Here is a 12,987-nt window from a genome sequence, read left to right as displayed (position 1 = left end):
GTATTTTGGCCTGGTGGGAAAACAGTGCAAAAGCTGTAATTACAGCCCGGCCGTCGCGGGCCAAAACGCTTAATCCTTCGGTCTGGAGCGGCAGAATGTCTTTGATGTGAAGACCAAGGGGGTTTCAGCTAGCCACGTTTTTTTTGGCTTGATTCTGCGGAGGTCGAGCCGAAGAAAGGCTTTCAACGTGTTTTGGGGGGCGTTTAAAGGACCGATCCTGCCGTACATAGAAAAATAAATGCATATACAGGAATAAAACTACTAAATGAACACATAGCAAAAACACGTTATACCTAAATGTATGCAGAGAATGAAATGTATTAGTTTATCTATACATGTTGTCGTTTTTTATGTAATTTATTCATTTCGGGATTTTTTTTTGTGTTATGTTTGTTGCTGTGAACCTTGTCACAACGAAATGTTACTCAAATGAGGAGATGGGCCATTGTCCTAGGTTTTTCAGCTATTACTTGATCATTAATGAACGAATTGGCTACGAAAGTGTTGATTTTCTCATCCTAGTAGCAAGAAAGGCATTGCAGTTTATAAATACATTGCATTTATGTCATACATCTGGGTATAAGGTGATTTATTTATGTCTCTATTTATTTATATGGCATATTTATCCAGGTATTTTTTTATTAATAATGCATTAATTTCTACAAGGGGCAGGATTGTTCTTCCTTTAAGTTGGGCCATTGAATTGAGGGTTTTCTTTTGTGATTTTGCGAGACGGCGCCTTCTGTGACAATACCAATTTTTCACGTTTCCCTGTGAGCACTTTGCCTGATGTTTCAAAAATTTCCCACTGTAAAGTTTTAGCCAATATAACACCGTTTGCTCTCACTCCTCCCAAGCAGTACAGCTACTTTCACACATTGAGTTTTTCAAACACTTTTATTCCTGCACTCAAGTCTCACTGATTTTTTATAATCCCCCAATCTTTTTTTTCCTTTAATCCAGTACACAATGTACTCTTGCATCTCTTTTCCACGAAGTCTCAGTGATTTTTATTTGATTTTTTTTTAGGTGAAGTGCGACCAGTACTGGCCTACCCGCGGTACGGAAACCTACGGCCTGATCCAGGTGACTCTACTGGATACGGTGGAACTTGCCACATACTCTGTCAGGACTTTTGCACTTTACAAGGTAATTGTGACAAGTGCAACCAACCGCAACCAGGTTTACCGGCGCGTATTGATTCTTTCAAATATTTATGACGCTTGTGTAGTCATGCGCACTTGCAGCCTTGTGACAGTACATACTGTAAATTCTGGACTACGGAGCACAGCTGATTAAAGACATATATTCAAATTGAACTTATTTAGTGCTGTAACGTGTAAATTCATTTTCAGATGCATTCTTCCTAACCGCCAAAACATAAAAATACTTTTATCTAATTTGTTTTTTTGAAAACGATTCTAAAGGGTTTGGCACTGGTCATCAGTGAGTATCAAACCTCCGGTTAATGAGTTACGAGAGTGGTATTGATCATATCGTTCTCCACACATCGAGGAAGCCCAACTTCCTAGTGTTTCTTACTGTATCTAGCGAATGAGTGTGGGTAGGCGTCTCCAAATGGCAAGAAAGCATAGTGAAACTGTGTGGGGAAAGTCACAAAGCATGGAAAAATAGTAATAGGCAGTTATCTTTAACGGTGCTTATTCCTTTCCAAAAAAAGACCTATCATCATTGTCTGGTCAGAGACGGATTACGTTTACTGTACGTCCACAGGAACGCAATTGCCCCAAGGACACGAGCAGTATGGTGACCGAAATCATGCGATCACTTCACCGGGCACTAAAAAAGTTAATGAATAGTTCATGCATCAGTTCAGTGTTCTTGTAACAAATGTTTTTTTTTTCTGTAAGCAAAGTGCCCCTGTGTCAATGAAAACCATTGGTTAGATATTGGAGGTATCGCCCAAAAAAAAAAAAAAGCACCTAAGTGAAAGTTGTGCTTGAAATGCATCCTTTCACAAAAAGCCATTTTTTTCAAAGGTTTTTGGGAAACAAGTGTTTTCAACAAATTTTCAATTGTCAACTGTTGTTCACTAAAAAAAGGTAAAAGCTAGAACTCGAGTCTCCAGTCTTTTTCAAGCTAAGAGATACTTTTTGTCGCTAATTAGTAAACGCAGTTTCATATGCAATTCTAAAATAATGTCATGTTGTTACTATGTTATTACCACGTTTTTGTTGGTGATAGAAAGGAGTGGAGAGGTGTTGTGAAAGGATAGTGGGATTGTGGACGCGTTCTTAAGGAGGGGCTGGGCACCCGTATGATGCGGCAGGGGTAAACCAGTGAAAACTGTCGGGCCCTGCTGTTGAACAAAAGTGTGTGTTGTGTCACCCTGACCCGAGTGACCTGGCCGCTTTCTGATGTCCCGTTTCATCTGGAAGGACAAAAGCATGACCAACTTAGGTGCCGAGGTGCCTAACTTGTTTGGGTGTTTGGGCAATTGGGTTGGCCATGGTCCAAAAATTGTTGTGTTTTTTTTAATGCTATTTATTTCCCTTTTATTTTCTTTGTTATTGTATGTGTGTGTCTTGCTGTCGGTCACCCCTCTTGAGGGATATGACTAAGGTAGATAGATAGATAGATAGATAGATAGATAGATAGATAGATAGATAGATAGATAGATAGATAGATAGATAGATAGATAGATAGATAGATAGATAGATAGATAGATAGATAGATAGATAGATAGATAGATAGATAGATAGATAGATAGATAGATAGATAGATAGATAGATAGATAGATAGATAGATAGATAGATAGATAGATAGATAGATAGATAGATAGATAGATAGATAGATAGATAGATAGATAGATAGGGTTGAATAGTCTCAGTCAACCACTAAAATTAAATTAATTTTACCTGAGAGTCACGATGACCCAGCACTGATGAGCTATTTTTAGAACAGGTTCACAGGGCACCACAGCTGTCCTTAGCGGACATCACAACAAGAAACATACTTTTTTGTAATAAAACTTGAGCGTTGAAGCTTGTTTTATATGTCCATATAGCTCCAAAACAAAATTTTCTGTGGACCTTTAAAAATTAGTCAAAATGACAAAAAATTGCCTAGTCCGCCCTCTCCCAATTCGAAAAAAACGTTCAGCATTAAATGAACAAGACTTAATTTTGTCTGCGTAAAAGCCACCTAGGGTTTTAAGCTGCTGGCTTAAATAGCCATCTCTTTTATCCTCACTGTTAAATGTGAAACTGGAGTGCCATGTTACAATATGTTCAACCCATTTTGTAACAATGACAATAAAGGTATATTCTATTCTATTCTATTCTATTCTATTCTAAAAATTAACAAATTCACATACATTTCTTACTTTTAAGACCAGCACACACCTGTGCAGTTTTCAGCTGCATCCTTATTAGCTCTGCTCTAAGTTGTTTACATCACGTGGTTTCGGATCATGTGACCATTCAACATTGTGATTACAAAGACAAGAACATATTTACTAATGAGCAAAAAGCAAACCCGAATGAGGGTTGCGTCATGTAAAACGCAAGCCCTATATTTCTAGACAACAGAGCCAAGCCAACCATACTGTGTAGAATTAGTCCCAAATTGCAACACAGACATTTTTTTTTGTGTTGTTGTCATTTGTGATTGCCAAATTGCATTCGCTTGTCATCATTCTTCGAAGCTTAAAGGAAACTTCAGCGATCTGACATTGAAAATGATTTTGAAAGATTAGTGTAGCGTTTTTTTATCCTAACTTACTGCTCATTGCCGTTCTATTTGGATGTACTGTATAAATTAAGGACTTGGTTTGAGGTTGAAAAAGTTTATATATCGCGAGTTCGTGATATTTACTTTATGAATAATTTTGGCGAAACATCAACTCATTTCAGTGTGAAATAAATGATTCCAGACATCACCTCGGTCTGTATTTGTATTTTTTTATGAGTCTACTGTTGATGGGAAAAATGTTTTTCTTGCCACAGAGTAAAAAAAGAACAAGCAGCAACAAATTTAAATTGCGAAATTTTAAATTTAGCGAAAAAGTAGCATATTGTAGTCCTGTAATCAAGTCAAGTCAAGTCATTTTTATTTGTATAGCCCTTAATCACAATAAGTCTCTAAGGGCTTCAACGGTATATCATATTGAAATATTCATTTTTTGTTTTTTTACATACTTTTTTATATTTTTATATTAATAGCCTCTAACAAAATTTTATAGAAACCAACATTGTTCACATTTTCAGCATTTTAAAACTAAGATATGCCTCAAGATTTTTCTATGAAAAAAGTGTGCCTCATCTGCAAAAAGGCGTAGATACAATATACAGCAAATAACTTGAACGTGTCCATAGGAACTGAAAATAGGATGAACAATTTATATGCACTATAATGGGATTTGTCTGCAAGAAAGTAGTCTGTATTATTCTGCTCAATTTAGCTAATTACACGATTTTGTATTGCATTGAATTGAGTTTAATTGTCTTTATTGTCATTGATATAGACATTGTATAACATTGTATGTAACAAGATTAGACACGGCACTCCAGGGTAAACATGTCATAAAGACTTTAAAGTTAAAAAAATAAAAGACTGTCAGGATAAATAGACAAATACAGCATATTACAGCGTAGTACTTAGAGACTTGCCTATGTTATGATAATAGTGCAATGTTTTTGAATTTAAAAAAAAATAATTTTGCATCGTAACAATAGTGCTTAACACATGAAAGGTCGGGTGGAAACACATGTTGGCCTGTAGAGGGATGAGCCCCACCAGCCTGTACTTGCCCAAGGCACACCACAGGAAATGGGGCCCCTACGACCCTCGTTGTTAAGAGAGATCCACCCACCCAACACAACAAGAGAACAAGTGGAATTTTATATACATATATATTGAATATTATATCAATATATTAGAACAGCTTTTGGTTTTGGTGTCATTATTACAACATGAATAATGTCACTGTCAGTCAATCAGACTTAGCACATATACGTACGTGATGATTACGGTTTCCCGACATATGTTAGCTCACGAGTTGTATTTAATATTGAATGTAGTCATCATTGCAAATAAGCCAAGCCACTTTTTAAATTCATAACCATAAACGCCTCCGCCAACATCAGTGAGGTCGTTTCGTATTCCGAGTCAATACCTCATACAACCCTCAGCTGGTGTTAATCTTTACCCTATTATGCGCTGTGGAGGAATCTGTCAATGCTCCTGTTGTTGCTATGTGAATTGAAAACAGAATGAGAGCATGGCACTTTTGACCTACTTTGAAAGGGGTCACTCGACCACTGGACACTATTTCGCTCATTCACTGCATTGAGGTTTGACGTCTGTTGTTGTCAATGGCATTAATGTGATCATGGAAAGCCTTAACTTCAATTATGTTATTAACCCATTCAATGCCAGACGTTTCTCTCAAATGGGAAGGGCTGGTGCCAGGCAATCTTTGCCATTTTAACTTATTTTTGAAGGCCTACAGAAAATGTAGTTCTGTAGCTTTATAGGCACAGGACATATGAAAAGAAAGCTTCAACCTTCATCTTTCAATATATTTCTTGCTTTTATCATTGTTTAGTGAACAACAGTTGAACATTGCTGAGTTTCTAAAAAATACTTGTTTCCAAGAAAACTTGTGAGAAATAAAAAAGGCTTTTTATGAAAGGATGCATTTCAAGCAGAACTTTTACTTCGGTGCTTTTTTGTTTTGCATTTGTGATAACTCCAATAACTAAACATTGCTTTCCTTAAACACAAGGGCTCTCTGTTTGCAAAATAACATTTTACGGGTTCGTACAGTTGCTTGAAATCTGGGGACAATGTTTGAAATTTAATGTTGTGTTTTCAAGGTCAAGGAAATGATAGTATTTTGGTTGAAGTGCTTTAAAGTGCTTGAATTTCTTGCCATGTTTCTCGACAGTCTGACTTGACAGACCACACATTAAACGAAGAAAAAAAAACAAATAAATTAATAATAAAGTCTACACGACACTGCAGCTGCGATTGCATGTCGCTGTCAATAAAGCGTCGACTCCCCCTACAGGTGCATTAGGACAAGTGCATCAAAGAGTGCAAAAAAAGAGATTCATCTCTTTACCGTATTTTCAGAACTATAAGGCGCACCTGAGAGGCTGCGCTTTCCAGTCATTTGGAAGATAACTTACGGAGATGACTAACTTAACTATGATTTTTTTGCCAACACTTTGCCACATCCTACACTTAAACAAGGCAGTGTGAAATGTGTATTAGTGCAAGGAGGGCCAGCTAAAAAAAAATAAGGAAGCGTTTCCTAATGGTTAATTGTATTGGAAGAACTACATATCACTGTCATTTTCCCCCGACACGTATATGGGGAGGGATTTGTTTCAAAAATATTTACATAAGTTTTGTTAAGATTTACTCAAGATCTAAAAATGGTATGTCTTGATAAATGCACACGCAAGAATAAAAATCGCATACAATATGTAAATGACATATATTTGTGGATCTGCAAAATACATAAATCACACTGTGTTTCCTCTTTTAATGGTACTGGGAAATTGGAAAATTGGACAAACCGACAGTTTTCGAAAACACTTATGCATGAAAAATGCAAGAACTTTTCAGCGCCAAATGTATCTGGTATAGGTATCACACGATTTTGGTCACCATGGTGACCGCGGGCGTTATCCCTCTCTTCCCCGACAACTTTATCATTAAAGCGTTAACTATCTGTACTTTTAGCTTCACTTTTCTCACTACACTGCTTCGCTGCATGTACTTGCCATCTGGGCTGCCTCATACGCTGAATAACTAAATAAGCAGTTGGGCTACCTGTGTGGCTAAAGAACTGATCAAAGTCATTCCTGCCATCTACTGATAATTTATCAAACTGAAATCATAGCCAGAGGCCTCATACTGACTGTTGAGCAGCGCCAAAAACTTTGTAATATATTTTTACAAAATAAACCCCCCCCAAAAAATATTTTTACCTTTTGGCACTCAAGGACAATGCTTCTGAAAACGTATTACTACGTTTTGGCACTTAATTAGATAAATTCAAACTTCTTTCCCTTTTTCCAGAGCGGCTCCAATGAAAAGCGTGAAGTCCGCCACTTCCAATTCACAGCCTGGCCGGACCACGGGGTACCCGAGCACCCCACTCCATTCCTGGCCTTCCTGCGGAGGGTCAAGGCCTGCAACCCTGCAGATGCGGGGCCCATGATTGTTCATTGCAGGTGAGCGCTACTCTTTTCTCGGGCCTTGCAGTTCTGTTTTTGCCGGTATTTCTCCCTAAAATGAACCGCATTCATGTGGCCACAATCAATTATCCACAATATCGTATTGCTGCAAGCTAGGACCTGCAGGAGGCACTCCAGTCCAGAGTTGGGCAATTCTAACCCACCATAATCCCTTATTCCCAGTTGACTATGGCTGAGAGCAGGGACTGACAGATCGCATTTTGGGGGGCATCATGCTGCTGAAGCCTGCTGTGACTCGTGTAAAAGGAACTGAACTGTTTTGCCTGTGATCCATTATCCCCAGGGAATTATCACCATGAGTGGGGAATGAAAGAGAAAATTTGTGTCTATTTTTTTCTGTACCTTCCGCCTCAGGTGAACACCACCGGGATCCATCATCTCTGGTAAAAAAAAAAGGCTGCGAGCAGGGGCCAACAAAGAGCATGTTAAAAATATGGGGAGGCAGCTACTTTGCAGATTTTCACTCTGCCTTGGGAAGTTCTGGTCCCTATTAAAAGCAAAAAAACGAGGGTTAACAGTATTGTTTCTGTCCTGTAGAAGAGCATATGTTTATTTTTGTGCCTTTTTTGTATTTTACAATGTAAAAGTGGCCAAAAGAAATGCCAAAAAGAAATTTCAAAGAATCTTGGAATAATAGTAATATATTTAATAATAGGTACTGGAATATTTGGTCTCTTTAACCACTAGGGTCGTATGGGCACCATTCCCTGTGGTGTCTCTTGGACAAGTACAGCCTGGTGGCGCCCATATCCCTCTCCAGGCCAACAAATGTTTCCACCCGGTTTCGAATCGTAAAAAAATACAGGAAAGTTAAAAAATATTACATATCATACACAATATTTTGGATGTCATGCGATTTTTATATGAAACATTCACTAAAAATGTTCAACATTTTACAAACCGATTTATATTGGATCAAAAAATATATATTAGAAGGAGAATCAATGCAGAAAAAACAGAAAACAAATTCTGTTTCCCCACTTTGAAAATTGTTTCCCACTTTATTTATAAAATACATCTTGGTTTCCCTTAATGAAGTAAACCATAAACATAAAAATGTTTTACAAAACCCAGGAAAATTGCTTATCTTCAGTGTTTTTTTTTTTATCTAATTTACAAAAAATGTGTAGAATATTTAAACAAGCGTTATTAGTGTTTTCCAAGAAAATCCCTTTATTCCTCAGTATACATTAATTCATTCATCATCTGCACCGCTCATCCTCAGTAGGGTAGCAGGTTGTGCTGAAGCACATCCCAGCCGTCTTCGGGCAGTGGGCAGGATACACCCTCAACTGTTTGCCAGCCAGTCGCAGGGCACACAGAGACAGACAACTCACTCGCTCATTCACACATAGGGACAATTTAGACCGGCCAATTAACCTGACATGCATGTTTTCGGAATGAGGGAGGACACCGGAGTGCCCGGAAGAAACCCATGCAAGCACGGGGAGGACATGCAAACTCCACGCAGGAAGGTTCGATCTCATGACCTCAGAACTGTGTCACACACGCGCTAACCACCACGCCGCCGTGCTGCCACTGAGTATACAGTTTAATTATTTTTTGAGGCCACAGGGCCATTGCTTCCAGTACCATATTCTGTCTATTTGTGAACACCGCTGCTTTGCATGAAATTTCCCGTTGATCTGATTTTCAATACAGAGGATTCAAGAAGACGAGCATTTGTACCACCAAAATAATGCGGGCTCGTCCGTCTTTAAACGTTACACAATGGGGGCTCATCAAACTGGCAGTGGGAGTATATAAATAACAGTTGTGGTGGTGGCTCTTCACTCAGCAGCCACATTTCATAAGTCCAGTCCGATCCAAATGTGAGCACTAATGCGTCCTCAACCAAAACCACAGTTGGACCCAATCCTATGCATAATCTTTTTCTTCCTCCTTCTTTCCAAAACTGCTTGTTTGTAGACCTTATTTTTCATGAGTGGCGTTTACTGCTGACCACTGGAGCCGGAACGGGTTGACGAGTTCATATTCAAATACTGTCAAATCAGGAAGACGGGGATTTTTGGGTTGTTTTTTTTTTTGTGTAAAACTTGTCACTACCGAGAACTGAAAAGAAGTAGTTACAGTATTTACAGTAACCAGGGACAGGAAGACGATAGAACAAGCATGCTCAGACTTCGGCCTGGCCACCTAGGGGAGAGTGAGTAAAGGTGTAACACATTTTACTTTCTCCTTCCGTTCTATGATCTTTTGTGTTAGTCGTCTGAAACTTTCATACATAGAACTTTAATTTGTCTTCTAGTAGTAGACATCAATCGTAGAGTGCTAATTAGCTCTTAAAGTCAGTGTCAGCCTCCATATGTTCCATATGGTTGTTAAACAGCTAGCGGACAGTTGTTACAGTGTGATTTATTATTTCAAAAAATATTTAAATAGTCTAAAATTTGAAGAACTCATTATTTAAATTAAATACATGACAAATATGGGATGGAAAAAAAGTGCTATATCTTTCATTTTGTATTGACAGGATTGCTAATCAAAGTTTGACAAGCAGTCGGTGCAGCGTTTGTAGGCAAATTGCTTGCATTCAAAACCCTGTACCCACTTTTCTTTCCTTTCTTTCTTTCTTTCTGTCAATGTTTTGTGATTTTGGTCAGTGATGTTTTTTGAATGATCAATCATTGCACTTATATAGATCATAAGTATACAAATGCACAATAATATTAATGTCAGAGCCTGTTTCCCATATCAATAACAGAAAATTGGTCCCCTTCCTGCAGTTACTTAAGAGTGTTGAGGCTCAATTTTCTTCCTAAATACTGGTTTCAAAACAAGTCGCAAGTGTTCTTGTAAAAATGTTATAACATACGGTAATTCAGGATACCAACACATTTACCTTTGGTGTAGACAGCGCCGGGCGAGGAGAAAGAGTGTGCTTGCCCTGTGTATAGCTCCGCTCATTCCTACCGCTTACCTGATTAAATTGCTGTAGGTGCTTAAAGTGGTTGGTTAAAGTTTGTTCTGTGGATTTTCATCATAAAGTGTCTCAACAATGAACAATGTTTCATGAGCTTCCAAACAAATGATTATATAGCCATTTACAGCCAAAATGGGGTCTGTTTGTGTGACACTTTGACTGTAGTTAAAATTTTGTTCTGTGTATCCTGGACCAAACATTTTGTGCATCAGAATTGTCTGTAACGATGTATTAAATAATTGGCAATGTTCTATTTTATCTCCAAGCCATATGTACTCATGCGCGCGAATCATAGGTTGCCGATCCCTGTACTAGATGTTACCTGAAGTGACTGGGGATACCTAATGTTGATATAAAGTGATATGGAAGTAGTGACGCTGGGCAATGGGCTGCATATTAACTAAAATGAACAACTTCATTGTACTAAATGTCAGTTAAACGCTGTATAGAAAAGAAACAAGAGTCCAAGAAACAAACAAACGAGCCTAGCATAGTTTACCAGAGCGGAGCGGTCAAAACTTTATGCCCTTCCGGGTCAGATACCTGTTTGACAACTCAAGCGTTCCTGCCTTCATACACATACAAATAATGTGCGCCATCCCATGGACAAAAACATATTTAATGGCATACATACATGTTAGCTCCTACAACTACGGTAGCTCTTTTTGTAGTATTAAGTCCATGTGCCTTATACATGAACAATGTATGAAAAAAGGTAAATTTGGGCCTTATGATTCAGTGTGCCTTATAGTGTGGAAAATGTTTTTTTTTTCTGGAAGAGGGATGCTCCTTTTTGAAACGGCAGCAAGAATGAGAACATTTGGATAGGCCTACATTATCTTTTTATCTTTTGTATTACCCAAGCATTTGAAACTGAATAAAAATGCTATGAAAAAAACATATTTATTTTTCTTTTGGTCGTGGCCCTCAGCCAAATTTTCTTAACCCATTGCACTCCGCCACTCATAAAGTTAACCCACGCCTGCGATAGAATATAGCTGGGGCTCCCAGGAGAAAGAATTTATGCAGTGAGATGCAGAAGGGAAAAGCGTAAGTGGAAGAATTGAGACAAGGATTGAGGGGAAGTGTTAGCGAGGGACTGGGAGTTAAACGAAGAGCTATGAGCAGGGAGGGGAAATGGGCGAGGTCAAACTGTGGACACGGTGAATTAAAGAAAAGCAAAGGAGGGGGGGGAAAGCCAGGATGATGGCTGAGTGTGCCAAATGTACTTAGGTGGAAAATGAAAAGGAAGGGCAGTCAAGGTAGTAGAGAGGGTGAAAAGGTTGTCAGCAGAGAAGCTCTTCATAATATTCGCCCCCAGTCAGATGAAGTATCTAACAGGATTAACGGGCAGATTTAATTATCTCGCTGTGCCGCAGTCGTAATGTGCCTTAACGTTGCCAGCCGTCTGGGAATCAAACAATGGGCCGGAATCTCATTTCAGCGCGTTAAATCTAACACCCCAATATTCGTTATGTAGTCTAAAGAGGTTTCATTTTGCTGGCCGATTCGATACCAGCATAGCAGAAATAAGTGTAGGAAATGAGAGTAGTTCATATTTGGACTGTGATTGCTGACTCGTCTCTACTAAGGAAGTTTTGGGAGAAAATCTTGCTAGTTTGCATGTCTTGACAGTTCAGGAATAGATTTTTACCATGCAACATATTGCAATTTCCGGACTGTGAGTCATCTTTCATCCCTATGTTAGCTGTAATGGCTACTTTTACATTAAGAAAAATCCATATATCCATCCATCTACTTATCTACATACCGATTGACCTACCAACCGACCGACCTATCTAACGATTGACGGACATACCTACCTACCTACAGTACCTACTTAAATAACAGATAGCAACAAGGTAAAAAAGGGTATGCAAATAAAATATAAAAATATATAAGGGGGAATTTAAATACAGCAGTTTTGCATGGAATTGGCAGAAGAAGGAAGGAAGGCTGTCCTTGAGCTTGCTGGTTCTGGCTCTATTTTGCAGAGATTTTGTCTTTTCTCTGACAGCAGCAGGTTTGAGAAGCAATCAACCGACCTCCCAACAAACCGACCGACGTACTGACTGACCTCCTAACCTACCTACCTACCTACCTACCTACCAACCTGGCTACCTACCTTCCTACCTACCAATCTATATTCGTATGATCTTTTTCATTTTAGTATTTATTTAGAATTTTGCTAATTTTCACATTTTCAAACGTAAGTTTTTCAGTCTGAAAATGCATGTATTTGGAAAAAGTATAGTAAAAAAAACCCACAATCAACAAGCAATTATTTTTCATCAAAAAATAAATAATATAAAATAATATAATGTAAAAATATTTTATATTAATTTTCTCCCCACCCTCTTTTTTTTTTTTTTTTTTTTGCAGCAGAATTGAGGGGGGGGATATTGAAGAGAAAATAAACAAAATAATTATTTTACAATCAGAATTATTTACTAGCAGAAAATTTAATTAAAAAGGAGATGTTGGTGCAATGTAGGTCATTAGCATGTTTTGAAAATTAAAAAGAAACACAACTATTATTTTACAGTCAAAATTTCCAAAATAAAAACATCTTGAATCTTAAATTAATATCTATCTTTCTTTACAATTTAGACAAACAAGTATTAGCCGCTCCTATGAAATGTACTTACTTGAACATATTAAAAAGATATTACTATTTATAAAGGCACACTATCATTAGGTGTTGGATGGAATTCGGAACTTTGTTAACCTGTGATGCCATCTTTTGGCTTGAGTCATCATTGCAGCCTCTGACAAGCTCTTTATGTTGTGTGTGCCAGTATGTGAATTTCT

General features: G+C 38.0%; 1 protein-coding gene across 1 annotated transcript in view; it reads left to right on the top strand.

Moving 5' to 3' along the window:
• Nucleotides 1–12,987, top strand: part of LOC148361874 (receptor-type tyrosine-protein phosphatase delta-like) — a 401,326-nt gene that overhangs the window by 372,498 nt on the left and 15,841 nt on the right. The window contains exons 35-36 of the mRNA XM_088342686.1: nt 1,030–1,149; nt 7,054–7,208. Coding sequence (XP_088198812.1) covers nt 1,030–1,149; nt 7,054–7,208 — 275 coding nt within the window. The remainder of the gene's footprint in view (nt 1–1,029; nt 1,150–7,053; nt 7,209–12,987) is intronic.

This window comes from Urocampus carinirostris, chromosome 8 (genome assembly GCF_059441175.1).
Source record: "Urocampus carinirostris isolate Australia breed hairy pipefish chromosome 8, RoL_Ucar_1.0, whole genome shotgun sequence".
NCBI lineage: Eukaryota > Metazoa > Chordata > Actinopteri > Syngnathiformes > Syngnathidae > Urocampus > Urocampus carinirostris.
This window is presented reverse-complemented; position numbering and strand designations above follow the sequence as displayed.